This window comes from Rattus rattus, chromosome 12 (assembly GCF_011064425.1).
Source record: "Rattus rattus isolate New Zealand chromosome 12, Rrattus_CSIRO_v1, whole genome shotgun sequence".
Lineage (NCBI taxonomy): Eukaryota > Metazoa > Chordata > Mammalia > Rodentia > Muridae > Rattus > Rattus rattus.
This window is the reverse complement of record NC_046165.1, coordinates 56,735,889-56,763,887: the sequence shown is the minus strand read 5'-3', so window position 1 is coordinate 56,763,887 and position 27,999 is coordinate 56,735,889. Positions and strand designations below refer to the sequence as shown.

The window sequence follows — 27,999 nt, the reverse complement described above, 5'->3', positions numbered from 1 at the left end:
TCCTTTCACCGCCGTCTAGTGTTACTCTGAGCCCACCCTCCAACCGAACTCTGATTGGCTTAATGCTGGTCAGTGCCGTCCGTTGATTGGCGCAGGTCAGTGTCAGTCTGGGCGCGCGGTTGGGGGAAGGGCCGCTAGCAGGCTGAGGAGCCTAGGGGCGGGGTGGGAAGGAGGATCGGCCAACCCCGGGGTGTGGGACTGAGGGTGCGTGCGTGAGGAGTGTGGGGCCGACCAGGAAGGTGGCGAAGGGCGGAGAGTCCGGGTGGGAGGCGGGAGGGGTCTCGCGGGCGCGGAGCGCGGCGGGTGGCGGGCCGGGAGCGAGGGTGGCGGCTCCCTCAGGACCCGGCGCGGGCGGCGCGATGCGGCGGGTCACGCTGTTCTTGAACGGCAGCCCGAGGAACGGCAAGGTAAGCGGCAGCGGGGGCGCGACCCGGGGACCCCCGCAGCCTCCGACAGCCCCGGGCAGCTCGGCCACCGGAGCTCCGAGGCGCCGCTGTCACCTGAGCAGCTGGCCGAGGTCCCCTCCCACCTTCCCGCTGCGCCCTCCTGTCCTTATCCGTGCTGAGTAATGCTCAGCCTGGGGAGGAGGCAGTGATCACGGAGGCGAGTGACCCTGGCCAGGTCGGGAGAAGGAAACTCCAGGGGACAGTCGAGTGACATCCTCAGAATGAGGACCTGGTCTGGACCGCTTTCCTCATCTCTCAGGGTGCCCCGGGCCCCTTGCCCCACCACTGTGCAAACTTTTATACACGTTTTATTGTGTCGCCTTGTTTTGGTTCCTTAAAGGATGATGACAGCAGACCTTCGGAATGACTTGATTTGACAGTAGCCTTAGCTGCATTTAGGCCTCCGTGGAGGGCGTGGTGCTAAATATTTTTCCGATGTTGCAGCTGCCTCTTGCCCCACCCTTGAAAGTTATTCTTTGGAAAATATTGGCTGTTTCTGGCGGACTAGTAATGTGTGGTTAAATGATTGCCCCACACATTAACTAAGCCTGTTTAAAGTCTCAAAAATAATGAACCTTTTTAAAGTTTCAGTTCAAGGTACATCGGCCAGAGTACTCTGATTCCCCCGCGTATACACAGCAGAACTATTCAAAGACATTAAAGTTGGGGGTTGGGGAGGGGCGGAGTTTTTCAACCTTTCTGCAGTTTTGAATAAACAGATTCTGGAAATCTGATCCACAGTGGGGTTTGTGCTCTGATTTTAGTTTCCTAAAAGATTTGATATTCACACAAAAATAGTGTTCACATTAGCTCAACAGTGCTTCAGAAATATATGCTGAAAAGCTGTCAGTTCTGATCGTTAACTATTCCTTAACCAACTCTGGAGTTGGCTAGTAGTCTGTGTCGTTTTTTATTGAAAGATTTAGTGTTGCCAGTTGTATTGATATGCACTTTCACCAGTGTCAACTCTGTTGTGTGACTCCATGAAGTCAAAGCGATTAGGGTTCCTATAAGTCTTCAGCTCTTCTCTAAATCTCTTCTGAATTCACAGAATGCTATTGTCCAAAAATTAAGGGAGTTGCTCTTGGTGTATTTTTAAATTTTTTTAAAACTTCTAAAAAGTTAAAACTTTGACTATGAGTTTCCAGGTTAGTATTATTTACTTGAAAAATATTGAGACTCAGAAGATTGGAGAAAGTGCATCTCAAATGATTATGGGTACTTATGGTTTACAATGATCCTAAGACTGAAATAAAAAATATTAACATTTAATATTTAAATGTTAATATCTTAAGCTACAGAATATGTTCCAAAGCTATTTCCTGTCCTTTCAGCTGATGGGAAAATATTAAAATGACTCTTATTTGAAAAGATCACAATACATACATACCACCTGCATTTATGTATGTGGCTATTTAGTGAAATCATAGTCACTGTATTTAGTCAGGATTGTTGTAAACATGATGTGGATGCACATTAAAATGTTCCCAAAGGAAGTGCTACTTTGAAATAGTTTGCTTTCCTGTCTATAAGGTAGAATATATCATTTAGATTGTCTCCTTGCTTACCTGGTGTCTATTTTTAATCCCCTAGTCATGAGAATTTTGTTTGACTGCATCTCCTTCTTACAGCTTGCTTTGTGGCTATTAGGTCATGCATGGGCTGTGATGTAGAAAGGCACAGGTTTCTTCACCAGGCATCAAGATATCAACATGCATTTTTGATTTGTGTAACTCAATAGTGCTTTTTTTTTTTTTTCTTTTTTCTTTTTTTTCGGAGCTGGGGACCGAACCCAAGGCCTTGCACTTGCCAGGCAAGCGCTCTACCATTGAGATAAATCCCCAACCCCTGAATAGTGCTTTTAATGTTGATGAAACAGCTGATTTTTTTTCTAAGTGAAAAGAAGTACATGGAAGATATAAGATGATCCTTGGGGGTTTAGGAAGGGGTGCATGTTATTTATATTTTTATTTAAAAACAAAATAATTTAAAAAAAAAACTTGCTTTTTCTAATCTGGAAAAGCATGGGAGCCTCTACTTCCTGAACCTGTCAAGCTGGTTTTGTTTTCTTCCAGAGCACAGGTCTTCATATGTAAATAGACTGGTAGCCAACAGTTCATTTACCAGTTGGTTCTCTTTGACATAGGATGTATAGAAGCCTACAAGTACATTACAGAGATTTACATCACACAGTATTAATGGGATTAGCCATCAACTAAGTGCCAAGTGACTTTAAAACCTAAAAGAATCTGCAGATTGAAACCAGTATTAATTAGCAAGCACAGTAAACATTGGGAAAGTAGCAAAGCTGGCTGCTTTTCCTAGCATCAGCTGTAAAGTTAAAAAACTAAAAGGCTCTCAGAAGCCAAAGAGTGCCATGTTTTAAGAAACTTTGCTTAATAACTGCTATAGTCAACTTCTTCCTTAGGGTATATTGTTCTTTGAACTATTAACCGGCGATATGATGAGATCATCCTCATCATGACATGACCAAGACATGAAAAGAGTATTTTCCTATACATGCAGTCAAAGGTCTTAGATTTTTTTTTTCCTTAGGTTTTAAAAAATTTGGGGATTAGGGAGATGGCTCAGGAGCAAGTGTGAGGATCAGAATTGGGACCCTAAAAAGCAAATGTTGGGTAGATATGGCAGTCCACCAGGAATTCCAGGCCCTGAAGGCAAAGATGAGGGATCCCAGGAAGAAGCTGGCTCTTTATACTGGCCATGTTGGCAAACTCAGAGATTAGTGGAGAAACCCCGCCTCAATGAGTAAGGTACAGAGCACAGGAAGAAGACTCTTCAAATCAACCTTGGGCCTCAACATGCGTGTGCACACAGGTACATGCACACCTGAACACACACATGTGCCTACACACATTCAAACACACACCCATGAAAAAGAATTAAAACCTTCATTGTTTAAAGGAAATCTTACATGTAGCAGAATCTCACTAAATTTAATGATAAATATATAAAAGATTCTTGCTGGCCAATTTGTAGTCTGAGTAAATAAAAGTCCTCATGTCATTTAGGAAAATATTTCTGACTGTGGCACACAGTTTACAATTAAATAAATATACAACTGATTGACGACAAACCCAGAAACATTCTACCAATGGACTTTGAAGATTATACTACCAAAACATTTGATGTGTTTGAATTGTGGGGGAGGAGGAAGGAACTGATATTGGTTCCAGAAAGGTCTGCTGTGCTTACACCTTTCATCTTTTCTCTCTCTGCCTCCCAGTTTCCTTTGATCTCTTTAATATTCCCGTAAGGGTTTAGTATTAAGAATATGTAATGAAGATTCAAACATCTAAATAAAATGTGTGGTTGTAAGCAACCCTGCCATCAATAATGAGCTGGGCAAATCATAGGCTTTTTGTGTACAGTTGGTTTAGCTACCACTTTACAAGTGCTGTTTGAGTGTGGGCCTCCATGCCAAATGCTGAGACTCAGTAGACTGGGAAATGCCTGTGTTCTAGACTGATGTCTGCATCCTTAGTTCAGGAAGTCACTTCTCTTCTAACTGGGTATCAGGTCAGAAATGTGCTGTTGGTATTATACATCCAGGCTAGAATTCATTACATTATTAGAGCTGGAAATCTGACTTATGGAATCTAGCCCTTAGAATGAGCTTTGTGTTCTTTTTTTTTTTAATATATTTGATGTATATAGAAGATTGCAATATAAAATATTGATGGTGCATCAAAACAAAAGGAAAATACTAAAAGCCATTTTCATTAATTTTGTTTCTCTTTGTTGCTTTTCAGTCTTTCCAAACTTGACTGTTTTCATTTAATATTTCTATCACTTAGTGATAACATCTGCATTTCAATGCCTATTGAAAGCCATATTTAAACACTACCACAGTTTATCCACACCAACAGGCTGGAGTCATATACAATACTGTGTGTGTACTTTAGCATAAAGAACAAGAATTTCCTAGAGTGCTTTATGCACAGAACCACTGGGAAGACTTGAAAATCAGTGTTGTCTTCCAACCCCAGTAGGTCTGAGTAAGGAGGCTAGGCTATATAATTCTAGCACAGCTCTGGTAATTCTTACCATAACAGGCTTTGGGCTGTAATTTGAAAACCATCTTCAACTCATCCATTCCCACTCCATCCCCTGCTGCCTCTCCAGAGAGATGGCTCAGCAGTTAAGAATATTTCCTGCCTGTAGAGAACTGGTGTTTAAATATCAGTACCTATGTCAGGTGGCTCACAATTGCCTATAAGTTGAATTCTAGAGCTTCAAATGTTCCTGGTTTTCATAGATACCTGCCCTTATACCCCTCCCCAACTTGGATATATAATTCAAAAAAGTAACCCCCTGAGTTTGATTAGTGCTGCTTATTTGCTTGTGGGTATGGGGCCAACTAGTTGAGTATGGGCAACCTACCACCAACCATGTCTTAAACGGAAAATGACTCCTTTAGCAGCCTCAACTGTTAATAGCTGCTTCATCAAGGCCTTACCCTTAGGGCACTCTCCCTCACTCGTGTTGAAAGTTTGACTGGCTTGGTGTGGAAGACAGGTTTTTGCAGGAACTGTAGCTCATGTGAATTGGTGTGATAAAGTTATGTCCAGAAGTCAACGTTTCTCAGCACTCCTCATGTGCTAGCTCTTCCGTTCTTTCTGACCACTCTTCCTAGAGACTTCCTGAAACTTGGATTGGGGAAGTTAATATACGTGGTTCATCTACAGCTGAGTGCACATGGTCACTTAGACTTTGTTCTCTGATTAGTTTTGAGTCTGTCCATTAACAGTTACCTACTGCAGAGAGAAGCTTCCCTGTCCAAAGTTGAGAAATGTTACTCTATGAGAATAAACATAAATATTTAATAGGCAATTTGACACCATGATAATTTTACATTACAGCAGTAGATTCCTCTCTAAGGCCTGTGAGCTTTTGGCTACGTTTATGGTACCAGGCATGAAATCCGCCCTCTGGAGCAGGCATCATATCCCATCAGAAAATGGTTGGTTATCCCTGTAACTGTCACTATTATACCAGTGGCACATTCTACCAGGCAAGTATGTATTATATTAGGATGTCTGTTTTTTTCTTCAGCATCCTTCATAGCACCTTTTGACACTTTGTAAGCTAATAAGTAGGGAGAGTGTTTCTCTCTCAATCAAGGTTGATTTCTCTATGTTCTAAAGCTACAATGAGTGATATCATCAGCAGTAGCTTCTTACCATCTAGTTATGGTGGATAACCAAGAGTGACCATATGGTTGACCATAGCCTATGGTTGTTTCAGTTACCTCTGAGGCCTCCTAAAGGCCCAGATAACTAACTGGTAGGAAGGTATACTTTACCTGACACTAAGATCTGTATTTAATGACCCATGTGTTCTTAAACAGCATTGTCCACCCATGCAGGGTGTTCCTATATATGTGTGTGTATATACATATATAGGGGATTTTTTTTATTTTTTATTTATTTATTTATTTATTTTAGCTTATAAACTAGTAGATTTCTCTAAGGCCTCTTTGTAAACCTTAGTTTGAGTTAACACACTCCTGCTACTTCTTTCTCTACTTTACCTGCCTTCCCCGTTCTATTAACCCTTTCATCAGAGTACTCCACTCCCATCCTTTCATGTTGCCTGTGTGTCATCCACTCTGATTATACTGTTTACTTGGGTGGCAAGATCGTAGCTTTCCATACAGCTTTTTCATAAACTCTTGGTTTCAGTTAAGTCTTCTACATCTCCATAATTCTCCACCTCCCATCAAGCATCCAGTTTCATAAGATCATTGCAGATTTTAAAAAGTCATTGTGGTTGCTTATGTTCCCACCACTAGTATATGAGTGTTCCTGTTGATTATATCTTTCCTAACAGTTAATATTGTCAGAATTCTCTTTTCCTTTCAAGACAGGGTTTCTTAGTATAGCCCTGATCGTCCAGGAACTTAGTTATAGACCAGGCTGGCCTAGTACTCAGAGATCAGCTTGCATCTGCTTCCCAAGTGCTGGGTTAAAGGCATGTACTACCATCACCAGCTAGAATTTTCAATTCTTAATATTGTCCTTCTTGACCTCAGGAGTGTTAGACCATGAAATAAGATCATTTTCCCTTTGAACTTTATTAGAATTGTATTAGGTGAATTGAGCTATTTTAGGTAAGAGTTGTTATTGGTGCTTTGGTTAGACAACTCAGCATGCATAATTTAGCCATTTTGTATTAATAGTGTGTTATGTAAAGTGTTGTGAGACTATGTGTGACTTTAAATTGATAAACAAATGTTGATAGTAACTCTCCCAAGTATATTGGCTTAGTATAAGGGAAAATTTTGAGTTTATAGAACTTTTCAGTTCTTTATTTTTTCTATTGATGATCTTTTGCTTGTCAATATTTTTAATTATTAGATTGTCAACTATAAATTTTATTTTAAAACTAATATCAAAAGCATGGGTACTTTAAAATAAATTAAAAATTTTCCCTGTCCCTGTGTAATACAGGTTTTTCATAAGTTTGGAAAACAAATTTAAAGATTTATCAGTAGTCAGTCATAGCTCCATTATCCAAACATATTCACTTTCAACCCTTTTATTTTTTTTTTTTTTTTTTTTTGGAGCTGGGACCCGAACCCAGGGCCTTGTGCTTGCTAGGCAAGCGCTCTACCACTGAGCTAAATCCCAACCCCACTTTTCAACCCTTTATAAATAGCACTTTCAAATTGCAATTATACCATATACTTCATCTTCTGATGTAAATTCCTGTGAAAAACTTAGATGTAACTGATGTGACCTAGTTCAAAACTCTAAAAACAATGACATTTTACTCAGAGATTTGGAACCTACTAAGAAGCAAGTAATATAACATTTAGCCTAGGACAGTCTTCCATTTAAAAGCTTAGGATGACACCTCCTTTCATTTTGCATCTATGCTTTCACCGTGTAGTCTACCCTGGCCTCAGACTCCGTTCCCCAGCCTCTTTGGTAGCAGAGTCCGCCATCCTGTTACGTGGTTGGTGATTTTGTTTTTAGCTCTGCTCATTAGCTGTACCAAGACTAGTTGGTTGGTATTCTTAGAATATATGGCAACTTTTGATAACTTATTTTGCCTTTGAAACTTTATAAGGTTTGGGTAGAAAGGTATTTAAATTAATTTATAGATACTACAATAAAAGTTGGATTCAATTTATACCTTGATTCCTTAGTTTTTCTAAGGAAAACCCATCTTGTGTATAGGCGACTGTGTGGGAGTTTTCTGTCATATATTCAAAGTTGACTCCATGGCAGGTTGAAAGCAGGGTCCCTGTTATTATCTTGATTACCTTTCTATTGACATGATCAAGTGCCGTATCACACTGTGACCAAGGTAACTTATGAAAGAAGTATTCATTTGGGACTTATAGCTTCAGAGGCTTAGAGTTTATGATCTTGTGGCAGAGAACACAGCAGCAGGCAGACAGGCATGGTGCTAAAACAAGAGCTACCTGGGAATGGCATGGCCTTTTGAAATCTCAAATCCAGTGACTCCCTTAGCCCCAACAAGGTCATACTTCCCAATCCTTCCCAGTTTCACCATCTGGGAACTAAGCATTCACATAAATGGTCCTCTTGGGGCCACTTGATTTTGAGTCACCTGTTTCCTAAGTACGATAGGTATTTCAGCGTTAGTTTGCTTTACCCTGTTGCTTAGAACAGCATTGTCCAGTAGAAGTGTGGTGGTAGAAAGTTCACATGTGTGCTGTTGCCTTTTAGAAACTTTAAATTAAGCTTACTGAATTAAAGTTTAAATTTCCTCATTTTGTCAATGTAGCACTGGATTGTGGTGAGTGGCCTTTCTGTTCATTAGGAAATAACCAAGGCATATGAAAAACCACCTCAATTGAATGGAAGTAGACAGCAGTATAATTTGATTGATTTTGAAAAGGAAGTTACATAAAGTCTAATGCCTCTTATTTTAAGCTGGGAGCTTAACATGAGCAGATACATCCATCTTGCACGAAAGAATTGCTGCAAGAAAGTTGATGTCAGGGAAAGGAGGAGATGTGAGGCCAAGGAAAGCCATGGAGAATACCCAAAAGGCAGAAGAGGAGAAAGGGAAGGACTTAGAGAATTCCTAGTGCTGTAGTAGCAAGGACAGCAAGAACGAGGGTGCAGATCGCAGGAGGAGATGCTCTTGTCCCGCTTCCCCCAACCATTTTGCATGCTGTGGTTGTCTTTGCCTTTCTGTGTTACAGTTGTGCTTTTCCTAGCATCCAGAGCCCTTGGCTGACAGTGCTGCCATTGGGAATTAGCCACTGGGAAGCCAGTAAGAGCTGACTAGAGCAAAAGATCATGTACCGACCAATGCTCAACCCCTTGCTAACACAGCTGGTGCATCATTATATGTTAGACGCTGCCTGAGTCACTGCAGGACAAACCCATTTCTTATACAACCCAGCAGTGTTGCACTCAGAATGCTAGATGCTAAAATCTGGATTTCATAAAATAATAGTTTTTGAAAAATTAATGAGGTGGGAAATTGTTACCTTCTCTATGATGGCTGATGTAGTGAATAATATGCTAAACAGCAGAAAACTATTGCTATTACAACAAAAAAAGGAAAGGAGCCATTCCTACAAAGAAATAACACAAGAACAACATAATAAGGACTTCAGACTTAGGCAGTTTACTAAGCTGTAGACATCAACTCATTGCCTCATAAAACTAAGGTAGATAAAAATGTTTTTTTTTCATTACTAGTTAAAATTACAAACTATAGAGTTTGTCACAAGTTGACTGATAGAAAATACTAATCTAAATTTAAGTTCAGATCTATCTTCAGAGTTAATGTTGAATATAAAGATTCTATATTAGTTTTGTTTGGCTGTAATTTCTTTCTTATTATTGTTAAAAATAGATTCTTCTCTCATATAATACATCCCAACCGCAGGTCCCCCTTTGTCCCCTCCTCCCAGCTATCTCCCACCTTTCCCTTCCTCCAGATCTACTACCCCTCTCTTTCCATTCAGAAAAGAGCAGGCCTCCAAGAGACAACAACAAAACAAGATATAGTAAGACAAGGCAAAAGCCCTCATATCGAGGCTGGGCAAGGCAACCCAATAGGAAGAAGAGTCCCATGAGTATGCACAAGAATCAGAGATACACCTGCTCCCACAGTTAAGGTGCTCAAAAACCAACCAAGCTAACGGCCATTGACATATGCAGAAGACCTGATACAGACTCATGTAGGTACCATACTTGCTGCTTCAGCCTGTATGAGCCCATGTGAGCCCTTAGTCAGTTCTGTATGCCATGTTCTGCTGTCCTTCCTTCCCTCTGACACTACAACTTTTTCCTCCTCTCTTCCTGCAGGCTCTTTTCCAGTTTTGAGTTTGTTAAAATGGGAGGCACAGAGTAATTGTCTATCATCAGGCAGTGCTCTGAATCTTCTAAATGATCTTTTAATCTGTAATGTCAGTGATTTATTGTATATGTTCAAATTAATCTGGTCTGTTTACAGGTGGTTGCTGTATACGGAACTTTGTCTGATTTGCTCTCAGTAGCCAGCAGTAAACTCGGCATAAAAGCCACCAGTGTATATAATGGGAAAGGCGGACTGATTGATGATATTGCTTTGATCAGGTAACTTTCTCTTTATAAAGCTCTCAGTAGTGGACCCTTGCTTCTTGCTGTTGTGCTGTTACTTATGCAATAGTTTCACTGCTCTTATGAAAGCTGGGTTTTTGCAAGGGATTATCTGGAAGTCACTTGAATTTAACGTCTGTTGATCAGATAGAGAACCCTTACTATAGTTTAGAACCTGGATAGTCTACATTGGTCATATATGGCACTGAGAATTTCTTCTTTATGGTAATTTAAAGATTTAAAAGTTTCTTACGTCCCCTTCTTTATTGTTAAATTTGTTTTTAGACAAATTTCATAAACAGCACTAGTAATTGATAGTAAGTACTACAAAATTCTAGCTAGAGGTAGCACCAGGGTCTACATAATATTACCTTTTAAAGCTGCTTTTTGTTTTTTTAGTCCCAGGTAGATTATCCCTTGAAACAGTTATCAAGTTCACTTCACTCCTCAAAGGATGAGACAGTTGTGAGACAGGAGAGTAGTTGAGCGGGAAGATGATGAGGGAGACATTCTAGGTAGAGACCACACCAACAGTGCGTGGTCTCAAGCTTTGCTTGAGTTATCCATCTGCTTGGCAGAGCATAAGTTTTAACTTGATGGTGTAAAGACTGTGATGCTTTAAATGACATTGTATATGATGACTAATCTACACCTAAATCCAGAGCAGGGCAGGGCAGAGTGACTCTCCAGTCTAATAGACTTCCTTTACAAGTCATTGGTTCTAGTCATTTTAAACAGAGAGACCAAGCATCTGAGAAATAAGGGATCTTACAGGGCATAAAGGTTCGCAGTTTGATTTTTGTCTGTGAGAACAAACTTTCATTCTAGTCTAGAAACATTAACTAGCAAACTGAGCAAGTTGAAAATATAAATTGAAATGTAAATCTAAATAAATTAGAATTTTTTTTAGTGTTTTTCATTCTCAGTTTCTGTGAATAATTGGCCAACATCACTGAATATATCAATCTAATTTTTATTCATAAATTCTGTTCCCAAGAAAAGCCCAGTGTGTCGTATGTTCCTGTAAGTCAGATGGAGGTGGCTGTGTGTGTGTGGAGAGGACAGAAGTGTATGAGGCTTACACTGTGCTTTGGCTCTCAGTAGTGCCTCTGATCACTGAGTTACAGTAATGGTGCAGGCAAGGGTGGTCAGGAGGAGTTATCCTGGTAAGTCAAGAGGACAGGCGAGCTGAGATATTTAATGTGGTCATGGCAGATGTGTAGTGAATAGATGTTAAAACAGAATTGCTCAGGGTTTCATATTTTTCAGGATTTATTATGACAATTGGTTTTAAAGTGCCTGGCTGCTAATTATTTGAGAAAGCACCCAATAATTTACTTAAGAGGTAAAGAATTAATTTAAAGACAAAAGTGGACTGTTGCTTCAGTCATGTCTTTTGGATATAAAATAGTACAGTCTTCAATTAATAATAAGGCCAAATTCATAAATTTTGATAGTAAGTTTTGTTTTGTGTCATTTTAAAAAATACTTTGATATACAGGGTCAGTTGTTTGATTTTAGATCTAGTCAGGGTTAAACAGAACCATGGAGACAGTTTCCTTGTAGGTAGGCTGGTGACAAGGCCTGTCATCTGTGTAGTTCTGAGGAATAGTTCAGATAAGTCACCACTTAATTAACATGCTTTCTGGCTTTTGATTGTGGCTTTCTAAAATTTGGTTTTCCCAGGGATGATGATGTGTTGTTTGTGTGTGAAGGAGAACCATTTATTGGTAAGTAACTTTGTTAAGTACCTATTTTATTTGCCACAGTAATAAACATGAAATGGTAAATACAAGGAACTGTATGATTTAACATGAAAAATCATGATGACTAAGCTCAGGTCTTTACATTTTTTATTCTTCACTGACTTTATGTCATCTTATACATATTTGAATTATAATTATAGTCTGTATATTTGCTCCATTACATGTCTTTAAGGTGTCCTAGATATGTACATTTGTTACCTATAACATGATAAGGTAATTGATTTTAGAAATAAATTTTCGTTGAAAGTAATTGTTGGAGTTTCCTTATTATTACTACTGTAATAATACTACTATTATTAGTACTGTATTATTTACTTGTACCCATGTATTCCTTGAATAGTGTTGACTGTCCTTTACTGCCAGTCAAATCTTAGCATGAAAGCATGACTTGGCGTCAGCCACTAACCTTTCATTTGGAAGAAAGCTTATATATTTGGATATCTCAAAAGAGAAGACCTAATGCATAAGTAAGCAACTGTTCTTTAACGACTATTTAATTTTGTTTCTTGTACTCACCCATGGGTGTGTGTTTCAGTGTTTTAAAGCCTTACTGTCATTGTGTTTGATGAGTAGAGGGGATTCTTATGAGTTTTTGCTTCAGGCAGTAGCCACATTAAAAGTAAGTGTGCTGGCATGTTAGTACTTGCTTAGGAAGCAGAAGCAGGTGTTTCTCTCTGAGTTCCAGGATAGCCTGATCTACATAGTGAGCTCCAGGCCAGCCAAGGCTACACTGTAAGGTTCTTGTATCTGAAAAACCAACAACAGAATAAATGTATAGCCTCTTCTGCCTCTACCTTAAACTCTGAGCAAATCTTTTCTCCACCATCCTGTCCCTACTGGCCTTACTGAAAGTGGCTACTCAATTGATTCTTTGCAGACTAGCCATAAAAAAACCATTCATTAAGTAATAGTTAGGCTGAGGTTTAATTCAGTAATAGAACCAGTGACTGCTATGTATAGAGGTCTGAGTTCAGTCCCCTACGCCCCCCCCCAAATAACAAAAAAAAAAAAATAGTGCTAAGATTTTTGTTTATTCCTGTAATTTCTTGGAATATTTAATAAGTTTTCATCCTCTACATGTATTGATGCCCCCCAAAGTCTCATTGGGTCAGTAGAGTCCTATTTGTCTTTTTAACTCAATGTCACTAGTTTTTCAGGGTTTCGTCACCCTCTAGTGCAATAAGGTATTCATCTTTTTCTTTTTTGTCACAGACATGGAACATTATTGCTAGGAGTTGATGTCATGTTCAAGATACAGGCTGGGTTTATAATTGCTATAAGGCCTTTTGATGACTAGAGTTGAAAATATATATAATGTAGCTAGAGATAAAATTTACATGTTATACTACCTATCTTAAAGTTTAACATATATTATGAGATGTTTATGTTCTATAATATGATATAAAATAGCTCATGGGTTCATACTGAATCTTTCGGGATATTCAGGATTATAAAGTTTTACTTTCCATTCTTCCATATTTGTAACCCTGATTTCCAATTATTCAGAGAGTGATGGAATTATAATGTCACATTATTGTACACCCATTAAATGGATGGATCCTACTCAAAAACCACATAAAACTTCAGAGGAATAATCAATATTTCAATCCTAGTAGGGTCTGCCAACAGCTTAGCATTTTTTATATAGCCTCCTGCCTTTATCTTTGTGTTTACATGGTTGCGTTTCCACATTGTCAAAGGTACATGCAGCATGTACTATCTGTCCTTCCTAAGCTCCATCGATGGTCCCTCCTCAAGTGCACTAGTGCTTGTCTTCAGTGCTTGTGCCATTCTTTCTAGTGATTGTCTGAAAGTACTCTAAGCGGTTCTTTCCAGTCTTTGTGACCAGTTCTCTCTGGCATCTTGCAAGCTATACAGTTTATGGCTCTCTACTTGAAAGTCAGATGTAGAATCATGACAAAATTTATCAAATTATAAACTTTAGATATGTACATTTATGTCAGCTTTACAAAGAAGCCCTTGAAAAATTGTTGGTTCACATTTTCTTTGTTTGGGTATTGTAAGTTGTTTCACTTTGTTGTGACATAAAGGGTGGCATCAAGAAATCTGGTCTTAAATGACTATTCTTGATCACCCACAGGACTTTCCTTCCCTTAGTCTAGCAGCTTTGTGTACTTTTTCTTGGGTCGAATCGTCATGGTTGTCATGGAACTTTGATAGATTCTTACAAGGTTTTGCTTTGAGAAATCATTTCATTGTCTTTACAGAATTTTCAATCTTAATATTTCTATTACTTTTTACATGTCATCTCTAGATCCTCAGACAGATGCCAGACCGCCTGGAGGGTTGCTAGGATCTCACACAGACTGGCTTACATTGAATGTAGGAGGTCGATACTTTACAACAACAAGGTAGGTAGCTCTGGGTGTGTGTGTGTGTGTGTGTGTGTGTGTGTGTGTGTGTGTGTGTGTGTGTGTGTGTGTGTGTGTGTGTATCTGTGTGTCTCTGTGTCTTAAAGGACAAAACAATAAACAGGACTGTGTACTGATTCCTTCAATTTTTAATTTCCTTACAAGATTTTCAAGTGCTTCCTAAAAATTTGTGAATTGAGACTATTTTTAGAAAGTTTTTAAAGAAAAATTTTAAATGAAGTGAAGCTTTCATTCTAGAGAAAGCATAAATAAAGCATCATTTCAGCTTTACAGTTGCTTTTTAGATATGTAGTAAACAGATTGCACAGAGAAATTAGCAGTGTTTCTAGAAGCAGCAACTTGAAGATCAGCTACTATAAGATCAAGGGTATTGTAATAAAATGTCTTGCTGGTATTTAAATGAAAAGATAATAATGCACATTAAATCAAAGGAATTGCCAGATTAGAAAAGATTTTGGCAACTTACTGCACATTTTTGTTTCCCAGCGTCACTCCTACCAGGTTGTAGCATGCATCTCTTTGAGAGAACAGCTGAACTCAAGTATACTCTTGACTTAAATATGTTTGTTTGTAAAGACACATGAAGAAATCAATTTTTTTCCCTGAATTCTTAGGAGCACTTTAGTGAATAAAGAGCCTGACAGTATGCTGGCGCACATGTTCAAGGACAAAGGTCAGTAGAACATGTTCTCACTGTTTGGGGGTCCATTTTTATCTGAGCTGACTTTGTAACTCAAGTGGGATAAAGTAATTTTTATAGGAGTAAAGACATGATGACATATTCTGTGACTTTTTTCTTCTACAAATTCTGACTTTATTTTTGTTTATGGGGGGATTTTCTTTATTAAAATGCTATCACAGGTGTCTGGGGAAATAAGCAAGATCATAGAGGAGCTTTCTTAATTGACCGAAGTCCTGAGTACTTTGAACCTATTTTGAACTATTTACGTCATGGACAGCTCATTGTAAATGATGGCATTAACTTATTGGGTAAGTAGCTCACAGGAATATGAGTATTGTAACTATGGGAATGTAAGTATCAGTACGGATAGGTAGTCTTTCTGGCTGGGTATCTTTGCTTATATGTCTCTTTAGCCCATAAATTTTTTACTTGGATTCTAAGTAGATTTAAATTCTATCACAAGTGGCTTTTATAGGTTGGTATTGTTTCTTTGGATTAATAGCTGTTTCTTTACTTTCTGGACTTATTATACTGAGTAGTGAGGTCAAAGGAAGAAAGTTGGTTTGGGTTTACAGTTCTACAGAGAGAGTCCATCATGGCAGGAAGCCATGGCAGCAGGCAGCTGGGGCAGGAAGCTGGGAGAGCCCTGAAAATGAGAGCAGACCAGACTATAAACTCTCAAAGCTTTCCTCCAGCAAGGCTCTGCTTTCTAGAGGCTCCACAATCTCTCAAACAGTACCACCAGATGCAGGATAGTGTTCTAATATTTGAGCCTAGTAGACATTTCTCATAAACACCTCTCATTCAGACCATCACAAGGACTGAAGTAGAACCAAACTGAGGAAGGCAGATGGGAAATGCGCTATTTCGTGTCTGGTAGCATCTAGGGCATATAACGTGAACTCCCAAAGGTTTAAGCACCCCTACCCTTACCATTTGTATTCCCCATGGTTTCTCTTCTTGGCTGACTTTACTTGCCCCCTGTGGCGTTCCTTGGCAGACCATTCCATGTTCCTGGTATCTCTAACTGCCTGCTTTTGAAATCTTGATAGAACCCTCTGACCCCAGAATCTTTACATTCTATATTCGTGCAAAAACAGTATTATGTGAATGTCTACCACCAACTCAAATGTTAGTGAGGTCCCCTTAGATCAGGAGTTCCCAGCCTGTGGATTGAAACCATTGGTGGTTGAATGACCCTTTCACTGGAGTTTCTAAGGCCATCTGTGTATCAGATGTTTACATTAGGATTTGAAACAGTGAAAAATTACAGTTATGAAGTAGCAACAAAAATAATTTTATGGTTGGGGGGTCACCATAACATGAGGAACTGTATTAAAGGGTCACAGCATTAGGGAGGTTGAGAAGACCTGCCTTAGACTGTGGTATGGAATGGGTGCTTGAGTACCTGCATGGCTGGATCTGAAAAAACACGCTGCTAACTGTGCACCTGTCTTCTCAAAGCGAAGTCTTTCAAATGAATTCAGACCTTCATACCCTGGATCCTGTGGTGGGTAAGGGCTGGTCAGATCCTGAAGTGTCCACTGTTAAAGTGCTTGATCTCTTTGAGATGGTAGTAACAAGCTGCCCTTCTCGTCCACAAAGTTATAAACACTCTTTTTTTCTGAACAAAATACTTGTTTTTCTAATCTCCTTTTTCTGGTTTGTGCTTCCAGTTCTCAGTGTAAGCCCGGCTGAGAGTAGCCAGCTGCCTGTGCTGCAGCTTGAAATTCCCTCCACCCGGCTATTTGAAGTTCACTCTCACACACCTTCTTGGGTCATGGACAGAATACAAAAATTCTTTGTCAGAGTATAATGTGAATGCCTGTATTCTAATCCTGGTAGAGTGCTGGTCCAATCTGATGTCCCCTGAGCCTGGCCTTCATTTTCTGTATTCCTGCTGGTCTGGTGTTCTGAGCTTGCAACAATATTGCCTATTAAATCCACTTTTAAGAGTTTTCCAAATATCCAAATTCTTCCTACAAAGGAATTTCAAAAGCATAGATCCTCATGGTTCGTAGTTGTCACAGCCATCATTCCACTTCTGTACTCCAATGGTTGGTCATCTTTTCATGACTGGGAGTGAAGAACTCTCCTGGGTTCATTTTGTACATAGTTATTACTAAGTATAGTTTCCATCCATACATTTTAGATTGCCTCCAGGTCCCCCAAGTCTTCTAGTACTTTAAAAATGATCTTCAGTAAGTTTTTCTGAGACCGAACTGGAGTGTGGAGCTAAAGCAGGTATTGCTGGTGCTAGTAAACATAGATTGAGTAGCCTTTCAACTGACCATATGCAGGCTTCCGTATATGTAAAGCTTGTCTGCATGTTGTAAAGTTTTAGTCTAAACCTATAATTAGAAAAGCAGCCATACCACATTCCCCAAGAGGTTTGATTTACACAAAGGACCTTGGTGAACTTAGCATGAGGGCAAAGAAAGTCTCCTTATTCTGGGTTTTATCGGGGTTGATCCTTACACTGCCTCTTGGGAGGGATGCAGAGAAGTTGCCCTGAGGCCAGGCAGGGAACAGGTGATGTAGGGCATTCTTGACTCAGGGCAGGGAACACCTGCCAGGTGGCTCGTGAGTATGTGCCACTCAGAGCTTTGCCTCTCGGTTGCATGACTGGAAGTGGAGATTAACTTTCATAGGAAAGATTATTTCCTTTCTCCCCATTAACTGCTTGGTCTTTCTTAGTAGCTTAGAATCTAAAGGGAGGGTTTATGTCTATTAATTTTGTAATTCTTGAGTCAGTTTAGCCAACCAAATAACCGAGTCCTCATTTGGAACATAGAGCTTACCAGTGCTGTTACTCACATGCAGACGTATGCTTATTTAACCAAGCCTATGATAGAGAAAATCCCTTTTTCATTTAGAAATAAGAAAGTTTAAGTGTCTGATTTATACTTTTGAGTTATTTTTGTGAATTTGACTTAAACTGTTACTCATTTTGACTTAGCAAAATATTGATAGCAAACCTAGTCAGATTATTCACTGCATTAATAAAGTAGATGAATTGTTAAGATTAAATGAACTAATTGTTTTTAATTAGACTTACAGTAAATAGAATCACTACTAAATTGACAGTTTTAGGAGTGGACAGTGTTAGATTTTTTGCTCATGGCCTACTTAACTACCAACATAATCTAGAAATGTGCCAAGCTTTTGTTGTCACTTACTAGTTTTCTAGTTTTTTCTTTTGTGAAAAAACTTGTTGGTTCCCCCTCCCCCTCAGAGTTTCACTGTGTAACCCAGACTTGCTAGAAAACTGTTCCAGACTCTCCCCCAACTTCAGTATTCCAAGTGATGAGATTATATCAAAATATAGCTCAGAAAAAAAAATTTCAAAACATTTGCAACATTCTGTGGGAACATTCTAAACTACAACTACTTGTTGCTACTGACCAAGCCTAGGGAGATCACAGTCTTCTAGTAAAGTGATTGCCTTGTAGTGTCAGGACCAGAGTTTGGTTAACTGGAGTGGGTTAGAGGCCTAATGCAGAAGCTGGGCATGGCAACCTAGTGTAATCCAGCAAGGACTGGGGCCGGAGGGAGGGAGGCTCCTGGGAGCTCACTGCAGAGCTGTGCTAGTGTACTGGGTACATGAGAGATGCTCTCTCAAAAGGTGGTCAGCACCTGAGAGGGGACTCTCGAAGTTCTCCTCTGGTGCTCTCCCTCCCGCATGTACACGCAAGTACACACAGAAATAAATAAGTCATTAAGCCTACTTGTTTAACCTCAACACTACTGGAGAATTTAACAGAAAAAAATATGTAAAAGCCAAAATGAATTGTTCTATGTGAAAGTCATGCTTTGTATTTTGATAGGTGTTCTAGAAGAAGCCAGGTTTTTTGGTATTGACTCACTGATTGAACACCTAGAAGTGGCCATAAAGGTAAGGTAGTTTTTTTGTTTTGTTTTTATCTTGGTCAGTATTACACTTATCCTAAGTATCACCCCAAAGACCCCATTGATTTTTTTTTTTTAAATATTGTTTTCAAGAATTCCCAACCACCAGAGGATCATTCACCAATATCCCGAAAGGAATTTGTTCGATTTCTGCTGGCCACTCCAACCAAGTCAGAGCTGCGCTGCCAGGTAACTGAAGCAGACCATACCCTGCATGACCTGTGTGTATCAGCAAGTCTAGAGTAGTTCCACAGCCTTCAAAGGTTTTTTTCTTTTGTCTTATTTTTCCTTTTTATGCAAAATAAGTTTACTAATGAGCCATGGCTTTGATTTAAAGTGGCTAGTGCATATGAAATAGAATAGCCTCTTTTACTGTCTAATTGTGCTTTCTGTAGTGGCTCTTGAGTAACATGGAAATTATAGCAGTTTCTTTTAAAGTTTATGTTCACAGTTACTATGTGTGTGGCTGGTCAGTGACAGAAACTTTTATGTGTTAGAGCGTCACAGGTTTTGAAGACACCACAATATATGTCTTTTTTCCCCTTAAATAAGATGATTGGATTTTAGAATTAATAAAGTAATTGTATCCAGTTGATCATGGCCATCAGCAGGTATGTGACTAACTATGGTCCCACTTTAGGCTGTCCACCTGTCAGTGCAGTGTAGCCATCTCTGTCTTAATAGGTAGAGATGGAATTTCTTTACAAGAACCCATGAAAGCCACGGACGCCATGTACTCTCAGTTCCATTAGCTCATGCTGATAATAAATAAGCTATTGGACGGAAAGGCCAATAGCTTCTGATAATCTCGGTGCTTAGTTACAGTGATTAAACTCAATTCAGACAGATGGTTTCAGCATCATGACAGTCTGTGCTTTTTAATTCCAGGGTTTAAACTTCAGTGGTGCTGATCTTTCCCGTTTGGACCTTCGATACATTAACTTCAAAATGGCCAATTTAAGCCGCTGCAACCTCGCACATGCAAATCTCTGCTGTGCTAATCTTGAACGAGCTGATCTTTCTGGATCAGTGCTCGACGTAAGAATCGTTCTTTAGTCATAAGGAAAACCAAAATTTAGGCTGTTGAGCATTCTCAAAAGCAGAAATTGTATGTCTCTTGCAGAGTTTTTTATTTCAATACAGATAATTGACAGTGTGGCTGACTTTGGAGGGTCTAAAAGTGGAATGGGTTGGTTTTATGACTTTCATATCCTTTGTGAAACATAGACCTAAAAGTTTAAATCCTAAAGTGAGGTTCTGAGCTCCCTGAAGTAGTAGACTAAATTTGTGAGAACTTTATTATTTGCAGTTGACATGTAAAGCTGAAAAGAATGGGAAATTCATTGAGCCTCACTTATGATGAGAAAGGTGCTGACTGGAATATCTGGAGAAGGGGTCTGAAGTGGATGTGGTAGACATCATTCTAGAAGTTAGCACCTCAACGCTTTTTTTCTCTGCACATATGCAAGACTATGTCATATATATGTTTATGTGTGTGTGTGTGTGTGTGTGTGCGCGCGCGCACGTGTGTGCACGTGTATGTGTATGTATATAGTAGTTACCAGAGTTATTCTGGGATTAGAGGATACATATAGGATAGAATTAATAACAATTTAAGTTTTTTATGTCAGGACTCTAGTCTGTTTTATTAATTGCACCAGATATAGCATTTTGCTTTTGATAGTCATTTATTGCATTATTATAATTTTGGTTTTATTCATTAGTTCAGCCTGTTTCCCACAACTTTTCTATCAAATCTAGTAAAAAAATCATCCAGTACACTTTTTAGATACTGCTACTTCCTCCTTTCTATCTCAGGATGAATGGGTCAGGCAGTTTCAAAATAGGCAAAAGACAGACTAACAGCATAAAGACATGTTTGAAAGACTTAGCCTTCATTGAAATGTTGGAAAACTGCTTGGTTTGGGTAGGGACAGAAAAAGATAAAAGACAGATTTAATCATTATAACACAACTGTGTTTTGAGATCTATTTAATTAAGATGTTCTTGTAAACATCTATACCCAGACTCTGCCTACCTTAAATGGTGCATGTCAAGACCAATATAAATTCCCGATGAAGTAAAATGTTATAGGCCTGTAAGTTAATTACTGCTAATAAAATGGGCTCATATCGAGGAATATTGCTGAGCTGTACGCTATGAGGATCAAAGCTAATTTCTCACTGCCTTTGGTATGTGAAGGTGGTGGTTGATGTACAGCCATGTATGTTGCAGTGTCAACAAAGTGTGTGCCAAGCTTTCTGCCAAGCGTGCTCCTCTGGCTTCCATCTCACCCAGTGTATAATTTTTCTCGTTCCCATCCCAGCCCTGACCCTTTGTGGAGAGATCCTCCACTTTGACTGTAAACCAAACATGATCCCTCTTGTCGTCACTGCTCAGGGTGTCATGCTTTGCCTGGCTCTGCCTGCTCGGTCACCGGGACACACAGAGTTACTAGAATAAGAACTGCATTCTAAAGTGTGTTTTCTTTGTATTTTTTTCTTTTAAAAGGACGGTTTCATTTGGAAAATTCCAAATATTTATAAAAATATAATAATGTAACATGCTCTTTTATCTTTGTTCATTAGCCTCAGCAAATATCAGCATGTAGTCAACTTTCTTTTATTTGTACCTTGCCACAGTATGTTTTACACAGCACATTACTTATGTATATATTTCAAAATATATAAATTTTTATCTCTTAAATATAAGTGTCATTTAATATCAATATATGTGTTTTAAAATAAGAGTAAATGACCCAGCTGCTTTCATCAAAACACATTGCCTCTTTTGATAACACAAAACAGTTTTTATTCCTATGATGCTGGTGTCCTTAGCTGATACTCTCAGCATTGGCATCCAACTCCATTGAGGAGGAGGAGGAAGTGCTTTATTTATTTGGCTAAAAATCAGAAATTTTACTACTGCTTCTCCTGTATTTCTTTATGAGATCCCAGAGTAAACCCCGAGTGTAGACCTTATCTGCAGAAAAACTTGGGAAATCTAGGTAAATTTTGCATGTCTTATTTAGGACTATTAATTAAAAAAAACAGCAACAAAACAAAAAATTGGCATTTATTTGCACATGTCAACTTCTTGTCTTGTTAGATTTTCAAGCACATCAATCTAGTCATCCTTTAGTTATTTTGGTCTTTTAATGTCCTGATACCATCGACCTTGGCAGACCTTGTATAACTCCTCATTAGGGCCCAGGCATGGAGAGATGGGAATAAACAACTATTTGTCCATTGACTGTCAGTAGGATGACCTCTCCTTTTGCTGGAGGTGTCTGTAAGCTGGGTAAAATTGTACCTATAAACCAAACGTCTTCCTTGATAAATATGTTTATAACATAACTCAATCAGACTTAGGCTTTTGGACAAATAGAGTTATCGTGTATACTCAACCATGTAAATTTTAACACTGTCAGCTTCTGTTTTGTTACAATTGTGAAAACTATATTAATGTCAATTTTACAGAGACACTTACCATTTTAACTCACAGAATTCAGGGCTGGATGCATTGGATCCCTTAAGAAGACTTACCCCTTAAAACTCACACATGCATTTTCTAACTTTCTACTTTCTTCGTTATACATTGTGCTCAGGGTTGGCAGTGCCATGTAGAGTCGTTGATACAGGAAGATCCAAGAAGTAGGTGGTTAGTATTGTGTAGGTAATGGTGAGGTTATTGGTGGCATTAGTGTCCTGGCCTCTGAAGTGATGGGGCTCCAGGAATTTCATTTCTTGATTCCTTTCATGATTCAGAAGAGAAATCCCGTTCTTTGCGTTTATGCCTGCCTTATTTATTTCATGAACATTTTGAACACTTTTTGTAATGTCTAGGACTATTTATAAAGATGGAAATGGGCTGTCATAGTTCAGATGTACAAAGCTTCTTTATCCAAATTCATGTCTATGTAAAGCAGATGTACTGTTGTTATTTTGCTGTTTCTTTCTTTTACTGTAGCTCTTCCAAAAGTTCTCAGCTCTTTCTGAGTTTCATTAAAGGCATCTTCAAGATAAACAGAAAATAACTAATTACAGATGTGTTGAATTGGACTTTTCCTATTAATTTCTTTTTATTGCTTACACAGATGTTATCAAGTTTAACCCTTACAGCCGGGATTCTTGTGTTCACAGTGTGCAAATCTCCAGGGAGTCAAGATGCTCTGCTCAAACGCAGAAGGTGCATCCCTGAGGCTCTGTAATTTTGAGGATCCTTCAGGTCTTAAAGCCAACTTAGAGGGTGAGAGACTGTCTGCCTATTTTTGCTTGGAAACCATTAAATAAAAGCTGTTGTTAGAGGTGAATCAGGACGGCTCTAGGCAGAGCTTCATCTGAGGTCAGAACTGGAGAGTCACTTTACTTTGGCCTCAGTCATTGGCAGAGGCTAGACTAAACAATACCGAGGACACAGGAAATAATGCCTTAGAAGCTTAATTGAAATGTTAAATATCAACCTTCTAATTTTCAAATAAAATAAAATATTTGTATGCTGACAAAATTGAAGAATTTCAGTTAAGCCTACAGTGTTTGTTAGGTCTTAATATTCCAGCAGTGTTTCGTTATTTGTGAATTGGACACCTCATTTACCTGAATTTAGGAGACATGGTGCTTGTGTGTTCCCCTGATTGTGCATTTATAAAGGCATATTATAGAAGTGCTAATTATCAAAAGAAAATATTGTGTTCTCTAAATATTGCTAAAACATTGACATTTATGCCATAAGAAAATAAATTACCACCATTGAAATCTATATTGCAAGTTGGTTGAAAGATAGATTTTAAGTTTATTTCCAAAAGTTGCATGGCCTTTTCTCATCCCCTCTGTAAGATCATCTCATGTGTTTGCTTCTAGTGGCTAACTATAAAGTTTTTAGGTTAAACTCCTTCAAAAACGTGCTTCTTGCAGGTGCTAATCTGAAAGGTGTGGACATGGAAGGAAGCCAGATGACAGGGATTAACCTCAGAGTTGCTACCTTAAAAAATGCGAAACTGAAGAACTGTAATCTCAGAGGAGCAACTCTGGCAGGAACGGATTTAGAAGTAAGTCTCTAGACTGAAGTCTCTGAGGAATTTTAATGATGAGAATCACTGGTGGGATCATGCAAACTGCTGAAATTGTAAACAGAATAATTGTCTGTGAAGCTCCACCTAACATGGCTGGGCAGCTGGAAGGTCACTGTCCTTTCAATTGCCTATTCAGAAAGTGAGCATGGGGACTCATAACTGGAATCCCAGCTGAGGTGAGAGGAGTGGGATTTCTAGCCTAGACTGGAATTATCAGTGAGACCCTGCACCCTTCTGCCCCTCCAAGAAATGAGGTAGGGGGAACATTCGCTTGTTGAATGACTTTTAGTTCCAGAGGTCGATTTGATAACTAGGTAGACTGTGTTACCTAAGTCATATGTGCCAGTTCCAGATGCAGAGGGAAACAGATATGGTTTTCTGTCAGCCTTGATTTCATTCATCTCCTTTTCCTTGGGTCTCTCTCAAGCATATTGCAGTTTTTTTTTTTTTTTTTTTTTTTTTTTTTTTTTTGAGCTGGGGACCCAACCCAGGGCCTTGCGCCTTCCTAGGTCAGCTCTACCGCTGAGCTAAATCCCCAGCCCCAGCATATTGCAGTCTTAATAGGTTTAATTCCAAACAGAATTTAATGAGCCAGATTATTTCTTGAACCACTTGAGAAGTTTAAATGATTTCTGCGTTTAAGATTGGGCTCATGAAAAGCCCGTTTTAACTTGGCATCATGCTCAGTTTGGATCTCAGCTTGAGATTTTTAATTTGGTCTATGATTTTTCGTAAGACCTGTATTCTATGTCTTCTCGATTTGTAGACTTAGGTAGTTGGTTTGTCTGTACAGAAGAACTCATTATACAGCAAAGGCTGGCCTCAAACTTGTGATTTTTTTTTTCTTCTCAGCTCCCACCATGCCTGACTCAGTGGCTGTTGTCTACATAATGCTGTCAAGTGCTGCTGCTTGCACTAAGGCGTGTTTTATGTATCTGTTCTGTTAATTACAGTCGCTAACAACCACTTAGTTGTTGGACGACCTTTGAGCTTGGTACAACTGAGACACTAAACTTAAAAAATATTTACTTCATCTTAATTCATTTAAACTTAAATAGCTACAATTTTCTGGTGGCTGTGTTATATTAAACAATGTGGCATGGCACAGATAGAATTATAAATGAAAATTTAGCTTATCTCAGACTTTCTGTTTTGTTTTGTTTTAGCTTTGATCTCTTGATAGTTCTTAGGAGCAGAGCAGTAAATTCAACTAAAGGAAAAACTTACACCAAAAAATGGCTTTGCACCATTAATGTAGCCCTTCCAATTCTTTTTATTTATGTTTTATGAGTATTTTGCCTGCTCCATATTCCCTGTGCATGCCTGGTGCTCACGGAGGTCAGAAGAGGCCATTCAGGATCCCTTGGTTCCTGAGTTCAGATCATTGTGAGCTGCCATGAGTACTGAGGAGAGCATTTACCTGGGGGTTTACTTATGTTTTCAGAGGCCCATTATCATCATGGCAGAGTATGGTGGCAGGTAGACATAGTGCTGGAGAAGTCACTGGGAACTATGTCCTGATCCACAAGCAGGGAAAGAGATGGGCCTGGCACGGGCTTTTCTTTCTTTTTTTTTTTTTATTAACTTGAGTATTTCTTATGTACATTTCGAAAGTGTTATTCCCTTTCCGGTTTCCGGGCAAACATCCCTTCCTCCCCCCTTCCTTATGGGTGTTCCCCTCCCCACCCTCCCCCCATTGCCGCCCTCCCCCCACAGTCTAGTTCACTGTGGGTTCAGTCTTAGCAGGACCCAGGGCTTCCCCTTCCACTGGTGCTCTTACTAGGATATTCATTGCTACCTATGAGGTCAGAGTCCAGGGTCAGTCCATGTATAGTCTTTAGGTAGTGGCTTAGTTAGTCCCTGGAAGCTCTGGTTGCTTGGCATTGTTGTACATATGGGGTCTCAAGCCCCTTCAAGCTCTTCCAGTTCTTTCTCTGATTCCTTCAACGGGGGTCCCGTTCTCAGTTCATTGGTTTGCTGCTGGCATTCGCCTCTGTATTTGCTGTATTCTGGCTGTGTCTCTCAGGAGCGGAGCTACATCCGCTCCTGTCGGTCTGCACTTCTTTTTCATCCATCTTGTCTAATTGGGTGGCTGTATATGTATGGGCCACATGTGGGCAGGCTCTGAATGGGTGTTCCTTCAGTCTCTGTTTTAATCTTTGCCTCTCTCTTCCCTGCCAAGGGTATTCTTGTTCCCCTTTTAAAGAAGGAGTGAAGCCTTCACATTTTGATCATCCGTCTTGAGTTTCATTTGTTCTAGGCATCTAGGGTAATTCAAGCATTTGGGCTAATAGCCACTTATCAGTGAGTGCATACCATGTATGTCTTTCTGTGATTGGGTTAGCTCACTCAGGATGATATTTTCCAGTTCCAACCATTTGCCTACAAATTTCATAAACTCGTTGTTTTTGATAGCTGAGTAATATTCCATTGTGTAGATGTACCACATTTTCTGTATCCATTCCTCTGTTGAAGGGCATCTGGGTTCTTTCCAGCTTCTGGCTATTATAAATAAGGCTGCGATGAACATAGTGGAGCACGTGGCACGGGCTTTTCAAATCCCAAAGTCCTTCCCCGGTGACACACTTCCTCCAACAAGGCCACACCCCCTCTAACAAGGCCACACCCCCTCCAACAAGGCCATGCCACCTAATTCTTCTAATCCTTCCCAATAGTTCTACTCCCTGTGACTAAACATTCAAATATATGAGCCCGTGGGGGTCGTTTTATCCACATTGCCACAATGCATTAGTAGAAGGTTCCAAGAATGGGAACACTTGGGAATATTGTCCTGCCATGCCAAGAAATAATTTTGTGGGGGAACCAAGTCAGATCCTAAATCATTTGAGCTCCATGAGTCTTGTTTTTTGTCTTGCAGAACTGTGATTTGTCGGGGTGTGACCTCCAGGAAGCCAACTTGAGAGGCTCCAACGTGAAGGGTGCCATATTTGAAGAGATGCTGACACCATTACATATGTCTCAGAGTGTCAGATGAGAGTGGCAAGAGCTGGAGGAAGATGTCCCAGATGAAAACGTTTCCTTATTTTATTTCTCCCATCTATCAAGTTGTCTAGTGGAGAGAAAACTGTAAGGGAATTTAAGGCATATGTTTGTTCCCAGAGGTGCATAAGGGGAAGTAATTGCATTTCCCTCATTGTGACTGTAACAGAAGAACACTCTGTTCATAGATGTAGGGAAAGTAGACCATGCTGCTGCATTTTGAGTGGAGTTGGGGCGTTTGTCTGGTTTCTGACCAGGAGTAGTAGCTATTCTATTTGCTTTTATTTAGGCATTGTATGGAAGAACCATCTTGGTTTAAGATGCATTGAGAATTTTAATTTATGAAAAGCACAACATATGCAAATATATTTATTGAATACCTAGATGCAGTAAGGATGTTTAAGTTGCTAAACGTCTTGAAGACTCTGACGAGTTGTTCGGGTTTATAAATAGCTTTAGTAATGCCTTCCTCTTCAAACACCTATCCATCCTGTGAGGGTGATTAGTTTAAGACTCCCTTGGCTCTTTTGAAATTCATTTCTGTAATGTTTACTTTTAAAGAAGAAAACAGCAAACTTTGAGTCATAGTCTGTTCTCACATTTTGAGACACAGTTGGAGGAAAGCTCGTGTGTATCATTCTGCAGGAGAAGGAAGGATTCCCAGTCGCTGCAGTGGTCTAGTGAGCACACGTCAGCTTCACTATAGGCAAATTCCATTGTGCAGCAGACTAGGCTACCCTATCCTGTCACTAGTTAGTTCTCATGCTCAGTTGTCACAAGCATAGGAAGATACTTCAGAACCAAACACAGCTTTATCCTGACCACAGTTTGTGTATGCCAGTTAGTTTATACAGAACCAGCTTAGAATAGATATTCAACAAATCTACTGCATTTGGAGCTAGACAGTATGGATAAATCCTGCAGTCACCTACAAGAAAGCAACATCAGATAACTATAGCTAAAACCCTGTGGTGGGGACTAAGAAATTCTGAACTGATGGCTTGATTATAGCCACCAAAACAGCTGATGAACACACATTAAGTGTTTGGCCAGCACATGCTGTACTGTGTCAGTACCTGTGGCTCTTTTTTTTTTTTTTTTTTTTTTAATATTTTCTGATGTTTGTCTTGTTTTTTTTT

The 27,999-nt window shown here is 39.4% G+C and overlaps 1 protein-coding gene across 4 annotated transcripts; it reads left to right on the top strand.

The window, feature by feature from the left end:
• Positions 1-222: 222 nt before the first annotated feature.
• Kctd9 (potassium channel tetramerization domain containing 9) lies at positions 223-27,968 on the top strand. 4 transcript variants are annotated; one of them, XM_032918227.1, is made up of 12 exons: positions 223-407; positions 9,915-10,036; positions 11,726-11,769; positions 14,081-14,177; positions 14,685-14,871; positions 15,060-15,188; positions 18,708-18,775; positions 18,883-18,978; positions 19,678-19,827; positions 22,932-23,037; positions 23,703-23,836; positions 26,739-27,968. In XM_032918227.1, the coding sequence occupies exons 5-12, from the start codon at positions 14,844-14,846 to the stop codon at positions 26,853-26,855; spliced, it is 828 nt and encodes a 275-aa protein (XP_032774118.1). In that variant the 5' UTR covers positions 223-407; positions 9,915-10,036; positions 11,726-11,769; positions 14,081-14,177; positions 14,685-14,843; the 3' UTR covers positions 26,856-27,968. The 4 variants fall into 4 exon arrangements, with proteins under 4 accessions (XP_032774118.1, XP_032774116.1, XP_032774115.1 ...); XM_032918224.1 differs by having other exon boundaries at positions 244-407; positions 14,813-14,871; XM_032918226.1 differs by lacking the exon at positions 223-407 and adding an exon at positions 2,462-3,284 and having other exon boundaries at positions 14,813-14,871.
• The last annotated feature ends 31 nt before the right edge of the window (positions 27,969-27,999 follow it).